The sequence below is a fragment of the Sardina pilchardus genome, chromosome 7 (assembly GCF_963854185.1).
Source record: "Sardina pilchardus chromosome 7, fSarPil1.1, whole genome shotgun sequence".
Taxonomy (NCBI): Eukaryota; Metazoa; Chordata; class Actinopteri; order Clupeiformes; family Clupeidae; genus Sardina; species Sardina pilchardus.
In genome coordinates this window covers 17,404,414-17,422,727 of record NC_085000.1, presented here as the reverse complement: position 1 = coordinate 17,422,727, position 18,314 = coordinate 17,404,414, and the positions used below count along the sequence as shown (strand labels likewise).

Sequence of the window (18,314 nt, the reverse complement as noted above, 5' to 3'; positions counted from 1 at the left end):
GGCAGAGTGCTGCCAACAACACACACGGGACATTCTTACCTTTCATTTAAACACCGCCTTAACTAAAAAAATAAAAAAAAATAAAAAAATAGGAAATAGTATTGTTTTTAAAGGTTGGGTATTGTGATATAGTGGCACATTGTGCAAACACCACAGTTGACTCTTGGTTGGTGTTAAATCTGTGCATTACATAAGGAGACCGCAGCTATGTTAGGACCCAACCTGTGCTGGTGTTGTGTCCCTGGGCAGTGTAGTAGCTCTTCTTCGTCATTTTGACCGCTCTCCTCCTCTTCTTTCCTCGGACGTTCTCCTGCTCCTCCTCCTCCTCTTCGTCTTCCTCTGAGCTGCTCTGCATCTGCTCAGGTTGCTTCAGACATGCTGCTCAGGTGCAAGAACGCAGTTTAGTAAACTGGTCAGTCCACAGGGCGATACACTACACTAAGCACGCGGTAGCAGGTGGGTGGGTGAGGTGATACTGTAAGTGTTAAGGATACTTAACAAAAAGTTCAAGTTATTTCCTCTGTTCTGTTTTTGGTATTCAGTATATACAGTATATATATATATATACACACACACACACACACACACATAATGATAAAATAACCACCTTGCCTGTGAAGCAAGTCACTATAGGTAAAAGTGTCTGCTAAATTAAATAAAAATAACTGAGTGAATTATTAAAATGGCCTGTCACAGGGCCGAGGGCCGAGCAGACAGGAATCTGTTCCGGCAGCAGCTCAAACACACGGTACCTTTGTCTTTGAACAGTTTTCTGGGCTTCATCTTGAGGGCCTTCTGCCTTGGTGCACTCCTTGCTTCTTCCTCCTCTTCCTCCCCCTGATCTTCATCATCGTCATCTTCCCTGTCGCTGTCTAAATGACTGCTGTTGGACTGGGAGGCCTGGCGAGAGGGAAAGCTGGGGCCTGGAAACAACAACCACAAATGTCACAATGTAACATTTTTTAATTGTATGAAATTCGTACCTGCTGTTGCACAGGTAAACCTTGAAGTGAGTTAGGCCCAAAGTCTGTAAGCATAAATAAATCTAGTGGGCATTTCATTCCATTCCCCTCTGGGATCTTTAAAAACAAAGTCAGAAAGGTGGTACCACTCTAACCTGACTGCAACATCTGTCCACTGTTTGTAGATCCCTTGTTGGAGGCAGGTGTCCTCTACAATGTTTACAACATGACAAAATGAAACATCATAATACAACATCATTGTTGTCTAAACGTGAAAGAGAACACAGATATTGTTGTGGACTTAAAGGAAAGCAGCTGTAGACAATTCATACCTCGATTTCAGTACACAGTATGGCCACGTTGTTGACCGAGAGGTGTGAGGACTGACTAAGGGTAGCCATGGTGATGACAGATTCCTTGTCAGATGCATCCAGCATGCCCCCATGCGCCTTGACAAAGTCTCGCAGCTGCTGGTCGAGGTCGGTGGACTTGAGGAGCGAGCCTACCGGAGACTTCTCCAGGGCCGTGGAGGTCAGGAGTGGCTGGGCCGGGGAGTGCAGAGAGCGGACCGGGCTCAGTGGAGGATGCTGGGAATACAGGAAGGAATATGGAACCAGAACCAAACCTGATTGTTATTCACAAAAAGACTGATTATCCAACCCAATACTGGCTAGATTTACATGCTACATTATAGGGCTTATCAGACATCTCACTTCGGACTAATTTCTTACACAATATGCAAGCTGCTGTGTTCACGTATTTGTGTAACTTGTACTTCACGTCACCTTTAACACACCTATAATGACCTTTGACCCTTGGCATGCCAGCACTGACCTCTGAGCCGCAAGACCTGCGGCAGCTGGCGATGGAGGGAGTCCTGGCGATGGGCGTCGGAAGGGCAGGAGTGGGCAGGGACGGAGTCGTCTGCTTGTCCTTGTCTTTGCCTCCTGACGCGGGCTTGTAGAAGGACGAGGCCTGGATGCCCATCATGGGTTTGGGCATCTCCAGGGAGGGCGGAGGAGAGGGTCGGGCCACCGGGGAGAGGCAGAGAGGAAGGAGGGGGGTGGAGGGCGACAGGCCTAATGGTGGAGACATCCCTGCAGCTGTAAACCAGAAACAAAAAAAAAATGTTACAGAAAATCCTACGTTAAAAAGACAAAAAAAATCATAAAAATCCAACAAGTTTTAACTTGTTATTAGACCTCCACACCGAACTGGAAAAGTTGTTTCACAAAAACAATTCATTAGACATTTCAGATTCTGCGTTAAAAACCTGGAACCCCCCCAATTCTGAAAAAGAAACACAACATGGTGCGGCCGTGCCGCCCTTACATCTCATCCTCTCTATTGGGGGAGGGCTGTAGCGGGACAAGGCCACTCTGCAGGCCCAGGACTCCTGAGGAGCTTTCACCGCCTTCGTCTTCTCCAGAGGGGGAGAGACCTTCTTCATCTTCATCTTCTCCTTAGGGGGAGGAGAGACCTTCTTGATCTTCATCTTCTCCTTAGGGGGAGGAGAGACCTTCTTGATCTTCATCTTCTCCAGAGGGGGAGGAGAGACCTTCTTGATCTTCTTCACCTCTGGCTGCGGCCTCTCGGGCACCTTGGGAGGGTCACTGGTCCTGCGTTTCTTGGCCTGCAGTGCACAATGCACAACTAACTTTGTGAGAGACTGTTATACAACGTTTTCATAACATGCCTGCTCCGAGTTCAAAAGAATACCAGGAACATCAGACATGAAAATACAGTAGTTATACTTTCCTGATACTGACTTCATAGTCTGCAATCCACAACTACTGTAGCTCTGAGCAGAATGAATTGAATTTCCCCTTGGGGATCAATAAAGTATCTATCTATCTATCTATCTATCTACAGTATCTAATGCTCAAGGTAGAAAAACAAACAGACTAAACCCACATTCCCACAGACCCGCAATTATCAAGACCTACAAATACACTAAATTCGATTCCAAATAACACAGGATCGGAGTCTCTTCTCCCCTGTACTGTACAAGAAAATGGCATCAATCGCTAAAAGGGATCTGTTTGCGTACAGTAACAGTACAGTGTATACGCCGCATTGAGAGTAAGCAGCAGAGCAGTGTTTCAGGCAAGTTAAAAGAAACAAAACCATATTAATACCATATTAACTGTCCCCGTGTATAAACCTAATAGTTGAAGAAATCTCGCAAATTCAACGTATAAGCTGTGGCTAATAGTCAGGAAATTATGTTATACAGAACCTCACCGGTAATGCTGCAGGTTCGTCACTCTCTGACTGGTCCGAGGGATCCTTGTAGGACACGTCCAAGGCTGCGGCCCTGCGGGGCCTTCTGCCACTCGTTCTGGCACCCCCTGCAGTCGCTTTGGTAGCCCCTACTGTCGCCTTGGCAACGGCCGCGGTCTCTCTAGCAACTGCCAAGGGCTTGGCAGCGGCCTTCTGCTCCACAGGCTTCTTCTGAGGCTTTTTCTGTGATTGCACATGTACAGTGCAGGTAATGGAGCGACCAGGAAATAATGTAGAAAAAGTACACTCAGGGTTCTTGCAGATTTCAGTGGTTCAAATTTAAGACCTTTTTAAGACATTTTACGACCATAAAGATTGAAATTTAAGACCAATTAAAGAAATCTGGTCCGTTTGAAGACGTTTTAAGGCCTTAAATTTAAAGTTCAGAATTTTAGTCTTTTCAACACTTTTTAAGACCCTGCGGGAACCCTGTATACTGGACACTTAATTGAAATCGTCGTTACAAGTCCATTTGGTGATTACAAGATCTTAACTGCATATACATTGAGCCTGCTGTGCTGATTTCCTGTTTGAGTTGCTGTTTTGTTTGTGATCTGTTTTAATCTTGATGTCAGCAGTACCAGCATCTGATAAAGACTGTGGTAAGTGCTAGAATTAGCGTGTCTAGGCCCCCGCTGTGGCACGGCCGCCTTGGGCACCTGCTCTGTACGCCGGTGACCCGGGATCAATTCCCTCCCGGATCCCACCTCTACACTCTCTCTCCCGTTCACGTCCTGTCATCCTTCACTGTCCTGTTGCATTAAAGGCATAATAACCCTTAAAAAATACCGTATTTTCCGCACTATAAGGCGCACTGGATTATAAGGCGCACTGTCAATGAATGGTCTATTTTCAAACTTTTTTCATATGTAAAGCGCACCGGACTATAAGGCGCATTAAGCGAAACAAAACCGATAAGTCAGTCAGTCAAACTCTATCAAACACTTTCACAACAATAACATTTTGACAGAGCGCCGTGTATCACACAAAATCAATTCGAGGTCCTGAATTATACCATATATAAGGCGCTCTGGATTATAAGGCGCACTGTCTTTTTTTGAGAAAATGAAAGGCTTTTAAGTGCGCCTTATAGTCCGGAAAATACGGTACTTGAAAATTAGCATGTCTAGTTCTTGGTTGTGCTAAGAGAGGAAGTACTCTCTGAAGAGCTGGGCTGTTAAAGAGACCCTATGCAACTTTTTCATAGTCATAAAATCGCTTAGAAATCGTTGTTTTGCTTGACTGACCAGTTTTATCGAAAACAGTCACATTTCCTCCCGCCCCTAGTGTCCCTCTCCGCTATTACAACCTTGCAACTTTCTGATAAACGATCGTCTGCTGTTTACATCTGGAAGTCAGAGACGCGAAAGGAACAAGAAGAACCACGCTTGCAATTTATATATTTATATATAGCCTATATATGCATATATATACACGCTAAAGCTGTCGGGGAAGTTCTGCAGAGAAATATGCAAGCATAAAACGAGCGAAAACGAAAAACGAAACCGAAACCAGAGATGAAATCGCCAATCCTGCATTATTCCTCTTTAAAGGTAGAGAGGGACGTGCCTTCTCTGGTCGGAACTGGTAATGCGTTCCACCATTTGCCCATTCTCTTACTGAAGGGAGAAATCGCACCACTTCAAACTGTGTTTTGTATTTCATGCCACACAGGCACCTCAGATAAGCTAGTTGTGTACCGGTATATCCTGCCACAATCCTCCTTAAAAATAACTCTGAGCTAATGCGTAATGGTTTAACAGCATTTAAATTAGTCTGATCATTTGCAAACCCAGACATGTTAATGAAGTATCTATCACTGGCTTAATCAGGTACGTTCTGGCCCATTCTGTAATTCCACCTGTATGGTGGTGTGTCTGCTTCTGGAGCGGAGCAGATGGTGTGTTGCACACAGATGGCTGGATTATGTTGCTTATTTGATACAGAGGAGAAACAAACAGGTCCATTACAGAGATATCTAATTAACTCACCCTCTTTGGCTTTGCTTGCTCCTTTGCGGGTTTGGGAGACAGAGCAGGCGCATCTGGGGACTTATCTACAAGGGAAAGTGAAATGTTTTACTGAGCACAAGTAATAATTTGGAGTCGAAAAGAAGTTACCAGTCAGGTCTCAGTTCTGCAAAAACTTTTACCAAATGATGTGGTGGCGTCCCAACTAAGTAAACAGAAATTCTCCCTCAATGAAAATAACAGAAAGTTACAGCACTCAAAGTGCTTTAAGGAACTGAACAAGCTAAAACCAAGATCCGGATTTCACAACCTGCACTTACTGTATACAACATTGGCATTTAAAGACTTTTACATCACACACACCAGGGCATAGACTAACAGTATCTGAACACAGCACATGCAAGACTGATTACACTTGCACTTCATGCTTTTGTTAAAACAGAAAAAACAGATTTGCTATGGTAGATAATTCTGACTCTCTATGATGTTCTATCTTTTTAAAATAGTACATTTTAAACCCTGTAACAAAAGCACAACGTTTTTTCCTTCTCCGTACATTTAAAAAACGACTAGCGTCATAAATGAGTTCTCACTCTGTCCCTTTGGTGAGACACCCTCACAGCCCACAGACCCTGGGTGCCTCTCATTTGGTCTTTTATCTATCCTCCCTTCCTTCCTCGGTCCTCGTCTTCGCTGATCTACATAAAGAATGATGGAGCGACAACAATGGGATAGTCTATCCAGCGATAGTTATAGATCAGTGGGAACGAGCCTGGAGGATCGAGCCTGGAGGATCGAGGAGAGATATTGAGAGGCACCTCCTGTCCCTGCAGCCCAAGGCTGCTTCTCCAAGGCTGCGCCCACCTGAACCCTCTAACAAAAGCACAACGTTTTTTTCCTTCTCCTTAAATTTCAAAAACGACTAGCGTCATTCTGTAAATTAGCTGTCACTTTGTCCCTTTGGCGAGCCACCCTCGCAGCCCACAGACCCTGTCCCTGCAGCCCGAGGCTGCCTCTCCACATCAGTGCGCCCACCTGACACACATGATGGCGGCGGCTGGCAGGCTTTGGCCGGCTGGCGGCTGTAGTCGGCCACTTTGGGTTTGGGCTTACGAGCGGAATCCCTGAGCCAGCTGAAGTCCGTGGCATTCTCTTTGTCCCTGTCTGTGTCCGTGTCACTGAACAGGTGCTTTTGCACATGACGGCTGAACACCTGAGAGGCAAAAGATACAGATGAGGCTCAGAGAGAGGAGGCGTCTCAATAGACAACAGGTGACCCACACACCTGTGACCCAAATATACCTAGCGATAAATATACATAAACTAAGTTTGAAGTTATTCTATCAAACACTTTTTATCCCATAAATTGCACACACACCGTATATAACCCACACCCATGTGCTAACCACAGTGCCCAATAGCCCAATACAACAAATCAGAATCAGATGATGCTTTAATCGGTATGTACACTAATGTCTGACAGTAACAACTACTTGCAAACTCACGTCAGAATCAGCTGAACCAACCTTTTCAGGGGGGGCCTTCTTTGCAGATGCAGAAAAGGTAAAAGAGCTGCTGATTGCACTGGAACCAAGAGGGAGCTTTTAGTAAATACCCCTTATGAAATACAGTTATTTGTTGTCTTTATTTTTTACATTCTTATCAGTTGCCACATGTATTGCATTAATATGACCAAGTCAGTCATAGACAACTTCAGAGACATTTAGGAGAAAAGTTGTTGTGATCACAAGAGCAGCCTGCCATCTTTGGTCTTTCTCTTAGTCATACTATATTTCATCCACTAGGGGGAAGTATTCAATCAGAAATATTATTACCTGGACTCCATAACAGATTTCTCAGAGGTCTTTCTGATATTTTTCTACAAGATAAGTTAGATACAATAACAATTATTTGACACCATAAGGCAACCTTGTATGTTATGAAATGTGCAAAAAAGGATGTCCTTACTCCTGTACTGGTTGGGCTGTTCATTTGAAATGCATAGATGTCCCTTTTTAAAACAAAAGAAGAAAAAAGAAAGAAGAAGAAAAACAAGGTAAATAATATTTCTTTTTAAGTGACATATCTATAACCATCTAACAAGTAATACATAAGAATGGTTCACATACTCTGTGAAGTCAGCCTTCTTGGACATGTCAAATGATTTCAGAAATCCTGAGCTATTACGATCTCCTTTTACCTACAAAAATAATACAGGAAAACACTTAAGTCTTTTGGCACTAAGCCATTAGGTGTAGAGTGCTTATTTATCTATGGGCTCATCTTTTTGCTCAATACTCACGCCGCTGTTAAGAGACCAAGATTTATCAAATAAAGACCTAACAACCAAAGAAGGAATATCAAAAGAAAGGAATCAGTTTTAATACTGGTAATACCTCATAAACAGATGTTATAAAAAATTAAACAAAAGGTCTGAGGATCGATGTGTGAATCACAACAGATGGTTCTTTACCTCTTGTTGATGGCATTGGCTGACAGTTGCCCAGAATCTTTTGCACTAACACAGCCTGTGCCTTGGTAATGGCTAGAGATGAACTTCAGCATATTCTCCGTCATCTCATCTGATTTCTGGTCAACCACATCAAATAAATTCAGTGAGTCAGACAATTTGTAAGGAATGTCAAATTCATTCATTCATCAAACTGAGTTCAGATCTCAAGACAGCAGTGGCGTAATAGAGCAGGTCCCACACTAAAAACATGAGGGACTGAAAGGCTGATATTTTGACCCTTGTCTGTACAGTACTACTGCCTTTCTGCTTTCAAACTTCCAGTTGGCAGGTAGAAGCCCCTTGTTACCACTTCATTTTAGAGTGCTCACTATTGTTTCTGTTTGTCCAGTGCAGTTTATGGGGCCACTGTAGGCTCCCTGCTGCCCAGTAATGGATCCCAACACACACACACACACACACACACACACACACACACACACACACACACACACACACACACACACACACACACACACACACACACACACACACACACACACACACACACACACACACACACACACACACACACACACACACACACACACACACACACACACACACACACAAACTCAACTCACCTTCTCTTTGGCAGCACTCAACCGGGTCGGTTTCTTGGTGACATCCGACGGAGCCGCCTCAGCTTTAGGGTTGGTCGTTTTCTCTAACAGAGCCTTGGCCGGTGTTGGGTTGAGAGGCTTCTGCTCGGGCAGCATCCCAGGCCCAACTCTGGCCTTACCTGATCCTGGTGCTCCGGCGCCGGCTCGGCAGGGTGTCTGGGACCGGCTGGAGCCTGCTGCTGCGCCAGTGAGGGGCCCCTTGGCCGGCGTCCCCTGCTCCTTCTTCTTGACCAGGGCCTCCAGTCTCTGGGTGAGCTGGTTGTGCAGCTCTTTCTGGCTGACCTCTTTGGAGCCGCGCAGGGCTGAGGGGGGCCGCCACTGCTGAGGCCGGGGCTCTGGTCTGGCCGGACTGGGCTTGGGGGCAGGGTCTGGAGGGCACAGACAGACAACACATATGATGAGTACTCTTTCACACACACGCACGCACACACACAGACTCAAACACACACGCACGCATGCACGGACGCGCGCGCGCACAAACACACACACACACAATTACAGAAAGACAGACAGACAGACACACACACACAGACTCAGACAAACACACACAATTACAGACAGACAGACAGACAGACACACACACACACACACACACACACACACACACACAAGAACATGGTAAGACACAAAGTGTAAAAAAGCTCAGCAAGATCTTCTTATTCGTAGCACTGAGTAAATCAACTATAGATACAGTTGCTGGCTGCGCGTCAATAAAAACATTGACTCAATACGCAGGGTAATGGGTCCCGGGTGCTTTAAAACACACTCAGGCAGTCCAGACTGACACTTGTAAGTGCACAGACACCATCCAGTTTAATGAGCTGTATTGACTGAACGAACTACAGTTCAAAGATATAAACAGAAAATTAATGTAAATAAAAACCTGAACTAAACGGCATGCATGAATTATTCGCGCTAGTCTATTCATTTTTAAGTGCCACACTTCTAAACAGTACTACAAACACTTGTTCTAAGAAAGTGCCTGCATCTCTCCTATTGATAAATAATTCACTCCACAGTAGGATCAGTCTTTGACTACACTATACACAATTACATTTTTTTTTTTTTTTTTTTAAAAACTGCTTACACATTAAATGTTTGTTTGTCACACAATTTGCTAAACATGATGGTCAAACACCATAACCCCCGCACCAAATCTGCAAAACCATACATTGAATCTGATTTCTCACGAGCTAGGAAAATGGGAAAAATATCACCTTGTGTTTCATATCCACCCCTGACCTGAACCCACTACAAGGCCTCTGCATGCCTCTGCCATGGTCTGCAGAAGAGGCATGCAGGCATGTGGCTGGTGGTCATTTACTTTTCACTGGCACACTGAAAGGCTTTAGAAATGGGGAGTAAAGGGGCCAGTACAAAACTGTACATAAAAGTACACAACTGAACACAACTAAACAACTGAATAGCTTACCTACGTCTATTTGTGATGCTCAGACTGATTGGTGTTTAGTTTTCTCTGTAAGTGTTCTCAGGTATGCTTGAGGGTATTACTAATTACCAGATGTGTTTTGCATTTTGAATGTAAGTGCTTTCCCAATAATAGCCGGATTTCATTTTTGTGTGTAGTGTTTTACACCTGTGTGCTATGGTTACACTGTGTTTAAGGTATGTTACAAGAAGTTTGGGTATTCAAGCTTTGGTCTAAGCATTTGTTATTAGTGTAAACAATGAGCAAATATTACAGAGTCCATCTACTCTGACAGCAGGCTATGTATATTAGTATTGGTGAGAGGGAGGAACTGAGAGCATCACCAGGTTTGGGAGCAGCCAAGCAGGAGTTGGTCCTCTGTCCTGAAACCACTGAGTCGCACACAGACCGCTTCTGCTTGGAGAAGTCACCGCTCCAGAGACCAGGAAGCCTGCCACACACACACACACACACACACACACACACACACACATAAACACCAACTGACTGAACACAAACCAATTATCTGGCTGTTCACTAGAGGACAAGATGAGAACAGTGGGCATTAACAAATTGCATAACTGTAATTGTACATCTATGAAATCAGATACAGAGACAGACCTATGAGCTATGAGCGAAAAAAATGAAAATGAAAATGTTGCAATCTTACACGCTGCTCTCTTTTCTGTGGGTAGGCTGGGAGTCTGGGACCATGCTTTCATCTGAGGCATGAGAATGAGAAAAAGTAATTACGCTGAATGAAAATACAACCACTGCATTACCATGACATTACAAGCTAACTGGCTTTCAATTACAGAGAGCCGCAATAAGGGCTGCTGCTTTACCCAGAGGCTCCTCTTCAACACAGGACTCATCTGTCTGCACCATCTCCAGCACTTTGTCCACAGGAATGTGCTGCAGGGGAGACAACAACACACACCACGCATCGTGAGAGAGGAAAGGGAGAGAGAGAGAGGAGGATACAGAGAGAGAGTGAGAGAGAGGAGGATACAGAGAGAGAGAGAGAGAGAGAGAGAGAGAGAGAGAGAGAGAGAGGTATGGGGGGGCGAAGAGGAGTTCTAAGTAAAATAAATTGAGCAAGATGAGGATGAGGTGGAGGATTAGGGGGCGGGATGGATGAGGGATGGAGAGATGAGAAGAGCGAGCGAGAGGAAAGAGTGGCGTTAAATAAAACAAACTTGGCAGGAAGTGAAGGGAAAGAATTACTGTAAGATTCAGAGAACTTTATTTTTCATGAGGAAAGGCTAGAGAGGAGAAAAAGGAACGGACAGAAGGAAGTGGAGGAGAAGGAGGTCCATTAACTCACCCTGCGGAACTTCTGTACCTCATTGCCTCTCTTCGGGTCGGGCCTTGGGTTAGCGCTGCGTGGAGGAGGGACAGTTACCGGGACGGACTGCTGAAATAACACACACCAGCACACACACACACACACACACACACACACACGCACACACACACACACGCACACACACACACACGTAAGTTGCCAAAATCCTCTATCCTCTATCCTCTATCCTCTATCCGACCACATAAAGATGTGGGGATACTTCGGTTTGGCTTTAGGGACCCTCTACTCACTACCACGTAAGTGTAGTGTTGTTTGGAACAGTAGAAGAGGTATAAAAATAGCGTTTTGTAGCGGCGAAAGGACGTGCCCCGGTCACTTCCAGGCTAATGAGTTTGGGCTAAAAACGGTGAACTCCAACTTTCTCAAAATACATCTGAATGACATGATTTTGGTGTCAACTCAACGTATGTACTCCCAATAGTCTGAAAAATTGATCTAAAGTGCATTTCACTCCGAATTATCCCTTTAAGGCAGCCTGGAAACTACCGCCCTACTTTTTGCCTCAGATAGGGGACCAATCACAGAACAGGGGGGAAGGCAGGACGATGATGAGCTATGCAGCTCATTTGATAGACAATCCGTGGCGTCCAATAAACGGATCTGGGCATTTTTTCAAATACGAGAAAATCAACGTATGGTTCCTAGACCACGTCTCATTGAGAAGTGGTGGCGCTAGCCGGGCTAATGGCTAATGGCTACCTGCTCCTTGCTAAAATGAACGTTTGGTTCCCAGACCACGTCTCATTGAGAAGTGGTGGCGCTAGCCGGGCTAATGGCTACCTGCTCTTTGCTGGAGCCTGGGAGCTCAGGTGAGCGCTTCATGCCGCGGGAGGTCTTGGTCGCCACCATCTCTCTCAGGCTCAGCTCCTGCTTCCTCTCCACTGAGCTGATCATCTGCAGGGCTGGCTTCACCTTCCCTCTGGGGGTGGCTGGGGTCAGGGAACAAGCACACACACACACACACACACACACACACACACACGCACACGCACACGCACAGACACACACACACACACACACACACACACACACACACACACACACACACACACACACACACACACACACACACACACAGACACAGGTACACACACTCACTCAAACACACACACACACACACACACACACACAGAGAGAGAGAGAGGGAGAGACATACACACACACAGAGAGAGAGGGAGAGACATACACACACACAGATATGTTATGAAATCCACAGGAAAGGAACATGTCTGCCGTTGAGGAATGGAACAAAACAACCCTAAATCCTCAGGTGTTACAGTAAAGACAGAGGGTGGAGTCTAGAAAACGCACATAGCTATACAATAACTGTTATGCAAGAGGGAGAGAGAGAGAGAGAGAGACAGAAAAAAAGAAAGAGAAAGAAAGAAAGAAAGAGAGGAAGAGAGATAAAGTGAGTTAAGACAGAGTAAAAGAATCACAGAGAGAAGGTGGGATGGGCAGAGAAGGCGAGAACAGTACACCCTGTTCTGAGGAGGGATTTGGATCTGATGGCTTTGGAAAACAAAAGCGGCCTTCTTTCTCATCTGTGTGAGAGGAATGCAACGGAGGGCCACCCACATGAGGGCAAGACAGCTGTGCAGGGGCTTCCTCCCAGCTTACGGCGGCCGCTGCTGCTCGAGATAAACGTGGACGACTCCGAGATCTTCGGCCTCCCCGGGTTCACACTCTATAGGTGGGGAGAAAAAGCAGGAGGAACAACATTGTGAAGGGAAGAGAAGGGAAAAAAAGCACAAACGGTGATGTTCAGAACTCAAACTGCAGGACAAATGAAAACCGAAACACTGGGTAGGTTGGTGCAGAGAAAAGCCCAGCCAAAGTCATCAAGCTCAGTAATCTTGCCTGGGGGAGAAGGGGTTTGGGGTTGCTGTTCTGCGGAGGGACACTAGGGGGCAGCGGCTTGCAGGTGGCAGCCGTGTTCATAGCGGGCTGCTCTCTCTCTGAACGCTGGCTGAGGGAGATCTGGCTGTCTGGGATGAGGACCTGTTTCAGTTGACACAAAAGTAACCACCCCAAACTTCAGCTTGTGAAAATATCACGTCTTTAAAGAAAAACAAAAACAAGACAAATGGAATCAAATCAAACGCAATTTGTCTGGGAACAATAACAAAAGTCAGCCGCAAGCAGAAAGTCGTTCTGATTTGTTTTTTTTTTCTGGCTATGAAACCCATTGTGGTAGCCAGCCTGCTTCAAATCATATTGGTAAGAAAGACTGCATGCCACAGATCAAGGATCTGGCTGGTCAGCCTGCTTGACGGTGGAGATGGGAATAACTGAGGGACAGATTGAGCTGTTGACTGAATAGCTCAGTGGCAGGATGCATTTGCAATGAGATAATAGACTGCCTTTGGAAGAAACTAAAACATGCCGCAAATCAAACCATAGGACTGTTATGGGTCTTCTAAGTGAAATATGGTTATTGGTGATGAAGTGGTTTTGGAGTAAAGTTCTCTACAGCTGAAGCTGTTCACCTAGCTCACCTGTGAGTGGGTTTCATCCAAGATGATCTGGACAGTGGTCTTCACAACAGAAGTGCCCTTCTTTCCGACAAATCTCTGAAAGGAGTGTTTATCATGAATGAATTCTGCCTTTTGAATTATTCATTAGGCCACTTAAAAGCACTCACTGAGAGGCAAAAGATAATCTCACTGTGTTGAGTCTTTTATAATTCATGAAAACCTGCTACTGAGGCCATAGGCGCTCATTATTAACGTCAAATTTAGATTTGCATAAGACCTCTTATGCCCCCCTGTGGACAAATAAAATCCATTGGGGGGGGGGGGGGGGGGGGTCATCAGTAAACCTCTGACATACATCTCAAGGAACAACAATATCTATATACTCCAATATCTATAATCCTATACAGGAATGTAGGAAGCACAAGCCAACTGTTTCAGCATCACAAAGCCAAAACAAAACACAATCAGTCATGAGAGTACAAGCTATTCTGTACTGTATGTATATTGCACAGATATATTTTGGCAAAGAGCCTGTCAAAAAGCATGTGCTATTAAACGTTCTAATTTTAAAAAAATCAGTTCATGCAGAATGCAGCCTTTTCTGGAATTATGTCTCTTACTGAGTCATAAATTTGGTCTGGCACTCAGAAAATTGAAAAGAAAATGTTTCAGACAAAAAGCGTCTGGCAAATCCCATAACTATAACAATAACCACAACCAAAAAAGATTGAGTGAAACCTGCTCCCATCTCTTGTGTGTTGTGCACCCTGTAGTGCGACACAACCTACTTTGCTCTTCGCACTTCCAAACACTTTCTGTGCCGCCTGCAGGACGTCCAGGGAGGAGCTGAAGTGGACAGAGATCCTGGAGCCCGAGACCTCCCCTAAACACCGCGGGCTGGTCAGCAGCACACTCAGGACCTTCTTGTTCTCTTGCTCTGCAAAGCACAACGGCACACAAGACAAGAGCACACACACTGAGGAGTATAGACCACAGAAATCAAACAACATAAACACCAACCATACAGACCTGATCAAAGTCTGTAGGAGAACAACAAAGCTGAACTATACTGTATGTTTATGCAAAGCACAACAGCACACAAGGCGAGAGCACACACACTGAGTTTTTTTTTAATATACTTATATATAACAACTCAAGCAATGAAATTAAGTTTCAAAGAATCCCAACGGTTCCTTTAAAAATTCAACATTTGACTGAACACTCAAGTGAGCGTCTGGAATACTCCATAGGTTCAAGTGTCCAGGAAGGCCAGGGAGAATTTGAACATCCTCGCTGCTTCTGGTATAGATCACAAAAATCAAACAACAAAAACACCAGACATACAGACCTGATAAAAGTCTACATGAGAACAACAAAGCTGAGCTATAAGCATGCTTTTAAGGTTTACAATAAATAGTGTCCTTAGATAATACTGTATCATTACTAACTATACAAGTTTGGTTCTGAAATGCAAGTTAAGCTTTAAGCGATGACTGAAAGCTTGTAGATTTAAATTTAAAAAAAATGTACGGATATATATGTTGAACTGAGCATGCGGAATTTCCATGTTTATGTCTTCAAATTCCAGCATCTCAGTTACCAGATGAGTGGTGTCTGTCTCGTTTTAAGGGTTTGCAGTTTAGAATAAATAGTTTCCTTAGATAACAAGCAGTCCACGGCACACATTTTGTTCTGACCAGTGAGGTTAAGCTTTTGATTTTCAGCTGTCTGATTACCATCCACTGAATAGCTCTCCACTTCATTGTTGGGCAGGAAAAATGTCTCCCACTGAAATAAATATATAAATAAAAAACAAGGTTACAATCATCGTCTTCAATCATGCTCAAAACCAATAAGTGTCACTGTGGCACCCAGTTATGTTTCAAAGAGAGACTCACAGTCGAGCTGGGTTCCTGCGTCTCATCGCTGGCTAGGGTACAGTAGAATGATATGCTCTGGCTTCCAATATTGAAGTCTATCCAGAATTCCTCCAGTTTTTCATCAGATGGCATCAACAGCTGCACACAACGCACTTGAGCTACATAATGTTCTAATCAATGGAACAATTTATTCCCCAAAGGGTTAGTAGTCATAGACATAAATTTTGTTTCTAAACTTTCAGTGCATTGGGATCTCAAGTGGGACTGACCTCATACTTGTCCAAAAACACCCCGAGACATGGGTAGGAGTACACTCTGCCAAACAAGAAAGAAATTATCTCAAGATGGAGCACGAACTGAGGCACAATGCCCTCTCTGAAAACAGTCTGCAGTTTCATACCTTCCAATATCGCCTTTCATGCCATTGACCATGTTCAGAAATTTTCTGCAATCCTGGAAAATAAAAGTAAATAAATAGATAATAGTAACAGGTGGTGCGCTCCAGGTGAGACATGCAATTTCTTCACCTGTTCATCAGAAGCAGACAGGAATAATCTTACCGTCTCAAACTGAGGTTCCCGTATCTTCAGGAAGGCAGAGGCCACAAAGTCCATGGTGAACCAACTGTGCACAAACTCTCTTCTCTGGGAAGCAACTGTCATCCTGTAAATGGCTTCAAGCATGGCAGCCTGCAGATCATAATCTACAAAAAAATAGACAGCTTTAATCACTAACTTTAAAGGATGGAGTTTACTTTTGAACCTGTTTTCTGTCTTTATTTTAAGCCACAATAGTCTTTCTTCAACTGACCTCCACCCTCAACAATCCTGCCAGCAAGTTCTTTTCTGTGATAGAAGAAAAAGCATCAAATCAACATCCTTCAAATATTGTTCTTGACACTGCTTGCAATATTCTAGTGAGACACTATTGTTTTGAGCAAATGTTTATTTTGAGGGCACACATACACAACAACTGAAGCCTCTTTTGACGATATTTTCCTTTCTTTCTTCAGCTCAGGAGGCATCGCATCCAAGATCATGTTGAGTTTTTGGACTGCCTATGAGGGAAAAAGAAATATTTATGCTTCTTGCCTCAAGCAGTTAAAAGTATATACTGTAGTTATGACTAAATAAATACTTTAACAGAAAAGACTCTGTATCTAACCTCCTTCTGCACTGATATGTGTACTTGGGAATTAGAAGCCAGCCTGCCAATGAGGGGCAGGAAAAACTCAGTCACCTGAGAAGTCCCTGAGGAAAACAGATTTCAGTTATGCTTTTAGAAAATTCTTCCAATAACTTAATTTTCTGATCAGCTATATGAAAAAATCATGGAAGACAACATATGATGTCAGAACTCTTAAATAGCTCTTAAATGTCATATAGATATGATATATCTTACTACGGTTGTAGTATATATGTCACCATTTCCAAGGCCTTTATTATAGTGCATATGTAATGTAATGTAAGTATATGTAACTCATTTCAAAACTCAGCCAGCTATTCTTTGGTGAATTAGGCCAATAACATGCTATACATTTTACAGGCTTACAAAACATTCACATATGAATATACAAATTGAGTAAAAAAAAAAAAAAAAAAAAAAACAATTTCTAAATACTTATAACACCCACTGATCTAAAGATCAGTGATAACACTTCATCTAACTGAGGTACAGTATACTGAGGAATGTAGCTTCCAGTGCAGGTGGAAGCTACATGTACATATATGTTTGATTTTAAATCTAATCCAAAGATATACACATCATATCCTTACCATATCATCTACTATATACAGCAATTACGGTTAAGGCATCCCTGGTGTTGTAACTAATACTTTGGACATCAAATAATATGTTGTTGATGCACTGAATAGTGACAAATATGGGCTATGGGTCAGGCGAACAGATATATTCCCTCTCAAATTGTTGTAATTTTAGTGACAGCCCCAGAGACTGGAAACCCTTGCTGTCATAACCATTTACACTTGTTGACTGGTTGCATTGACAGGATGTAATCTACTGGGGATATTACGGTTGCAAAACACTGTGCTCTGTTAAGGACAGACATACCCTCTTTTCCACTGTCATGAATAGCCTGAAAAATAACAGCACTGTTAGTATTCATACAACGCTGTCAGCATTACAGTCTGACTAAAATACAAAACAACCATGTTAATGCATTCATTCATTGCTACATAACACAACACAACACAACACATTCCAGCTGTACACAACAATACAACTAGAACCACTCCAAAGCTGATTATTTGTATCAGTCACTTACAGAATAAATCTCAATCAGAGACTAGATTTTATGCAATTAAATTGTCAGACTTTACAGTAAGTAAATTTCATTTGTATAGCTCATTTCATACCAAAGTGCTTCACAGGTAAAAAAGACACATATTAAAGACAATTTAAACATAAACAACAGCTTACACCTCCAGACAACAACCACAACAACAGAGAAAGACATATGAACATATAGACAAGGATACATGTGGCATCAACATCCATTTGTTACACAGGAACTCAAAGACTGTTAAAAGCTAGTCTGAATAAATAGGTTTTAAGAAGAGATTTAAAACCAGTGACACTCACCATGAGAGCATCAAAGAAGTCTTCTGCTAGATGCAGCAGCATCTCATTAGCCTGATCTCCGTCCTCCACCCATAAGTGACAGGCTTTCTCAAACCACTGCTTCATGTGCACACATAACAAATAATAATAAATCAATCATTGCAACGGCGCCTCTCAGAAACAAAAACACGCAAGTCAGGGTAAGGCCTCAGAATACTTATCTTTTCCACGA

General features: G+C 43.5%; 1 protein-coding gene across 1 annotated transcript in view; it reads right to left on the bottom strand.

The window, feature by feature from the left end:
* sycp2 (synaptonemal complex protein 2) overlaps window positions 1-18,208 on the bottom strand; it is a 24,740-nt gene extending 6,532 nt beyond the window's left edge. The window contains exons 1-35 of the mRNA XM_062540233.1: window positions 18,104-18,208; window positions 17,573-17,597; window positions 16,667-16,752; window positions 16,468-16,559; window positions 16,313-16,347; window positions 16,063-16,205; window positions 15,903-15,955; window positions 15,772-15,817; window positions 15,521-15,640; window positions 15,359-15,410; window positions 14,411-14,559; window positions 13,644-13,718; window positions 13,006-13,146; window positions 12,724-12,832; window positions 11,926-12,074; window positions 11,104-11,193; window positions 10,622-10,691; window positions 10,447-10,498; window positions 10,121-10,227; window positions 8,309-8,715; window positions 7,689-7,804; window positions 7,518-7,554; window positions 7,345-7,415; window positions 7,184-7,226; window positions 7,051-7,094; window positions 6,742-6,799; window positions 6,251-6,428; window positions 5,237-5,301; window positions 3,207-3,428; window positions 2,295-2,595; window positions 1,797-2,065; window positions 1,295-1,549; window positions 1,118-1,172; window positions 753-923; window positions 223-378 (exon numbers count right to left, since the gene is read on the bottom strand). Coding sequence (XP_062396217.1) covers window positions 223-378; window positions 753-923; window positions 1,118-1,172; window positions 1,295-1,549; window positions 1,797-2,065; window positions 2,295-2,595; window positions 3,207-3,428; window positions 5,237-5,301; window positions 6,251-6,428; window positions 6,742-6,799; window positions 7,051-7,094; window positions 7,184-7,226; window positions 7,345-7,415; window positions 7,518-7,554; window positions 7,689-7,804; window positions 8,309-8,715; window positions 10,121-10,227; window positions 10,447-10,498; window positions 10,622-10,691; window positions 11,104-11,193; window positions 11,926-12,074; window positions 12,724-12,832; window positions 13,006-13,146; window positions 13,644-13,718; window positions 14,411-14,559; window positions 15,359-15,410; window positions 15,521-15,640; window positions 15,772-15,817; window positions 15,903-15,955; window positions 16,063-16,205; window positions 16,313-16,347; window positions 16,468-16,559; window positions 16,667-16,752; window positions 17,573-17,597; window positions 18,104-18,208 — 4,147 coding nt within the window. The remainder of the gene's footprint in view (window positions 1-222; window positions 379-752; window positions 924-1,117; window positions 1,173-1,294; window positions 1,550-1,796; window positions 2,066-2,294; window positions 2,596-3,206; window positions 3,429-5,236; window positions 5,302-6,250; window positions 6,429-6,741; window positions 6,800-7,050; window positions 7,095-7,183; window positions 7,227-7,344; window positions 7,416-7,517; window positions 7,555-7,688; window positions 7,805-8,308; window positions 8,716-10,120; window positions 10,228-10,446; window positions 10,499-10,621; window positions 10,692-11,103; window positions 11,194-11,925; window positions 12,075-12,723; window positions 12,833-13,005; window positions 13,147-13,643; window positions 13,719-14,410; window positions 14,560-15,358; window positions 15,411-15,520; window positions 15,641-15,771; window positions 15,818-15,902; window positions 15,956-16,062; window positions 16,206-16,312; window positions 16,348-16,467; window positions 16,560-16,666; window positions 16,753-17,572; window positions 17,598-18,103) is intronic.
* Between the last annotated feature and the right edge of the window lie 106 nt (window positions 18,209-18,314).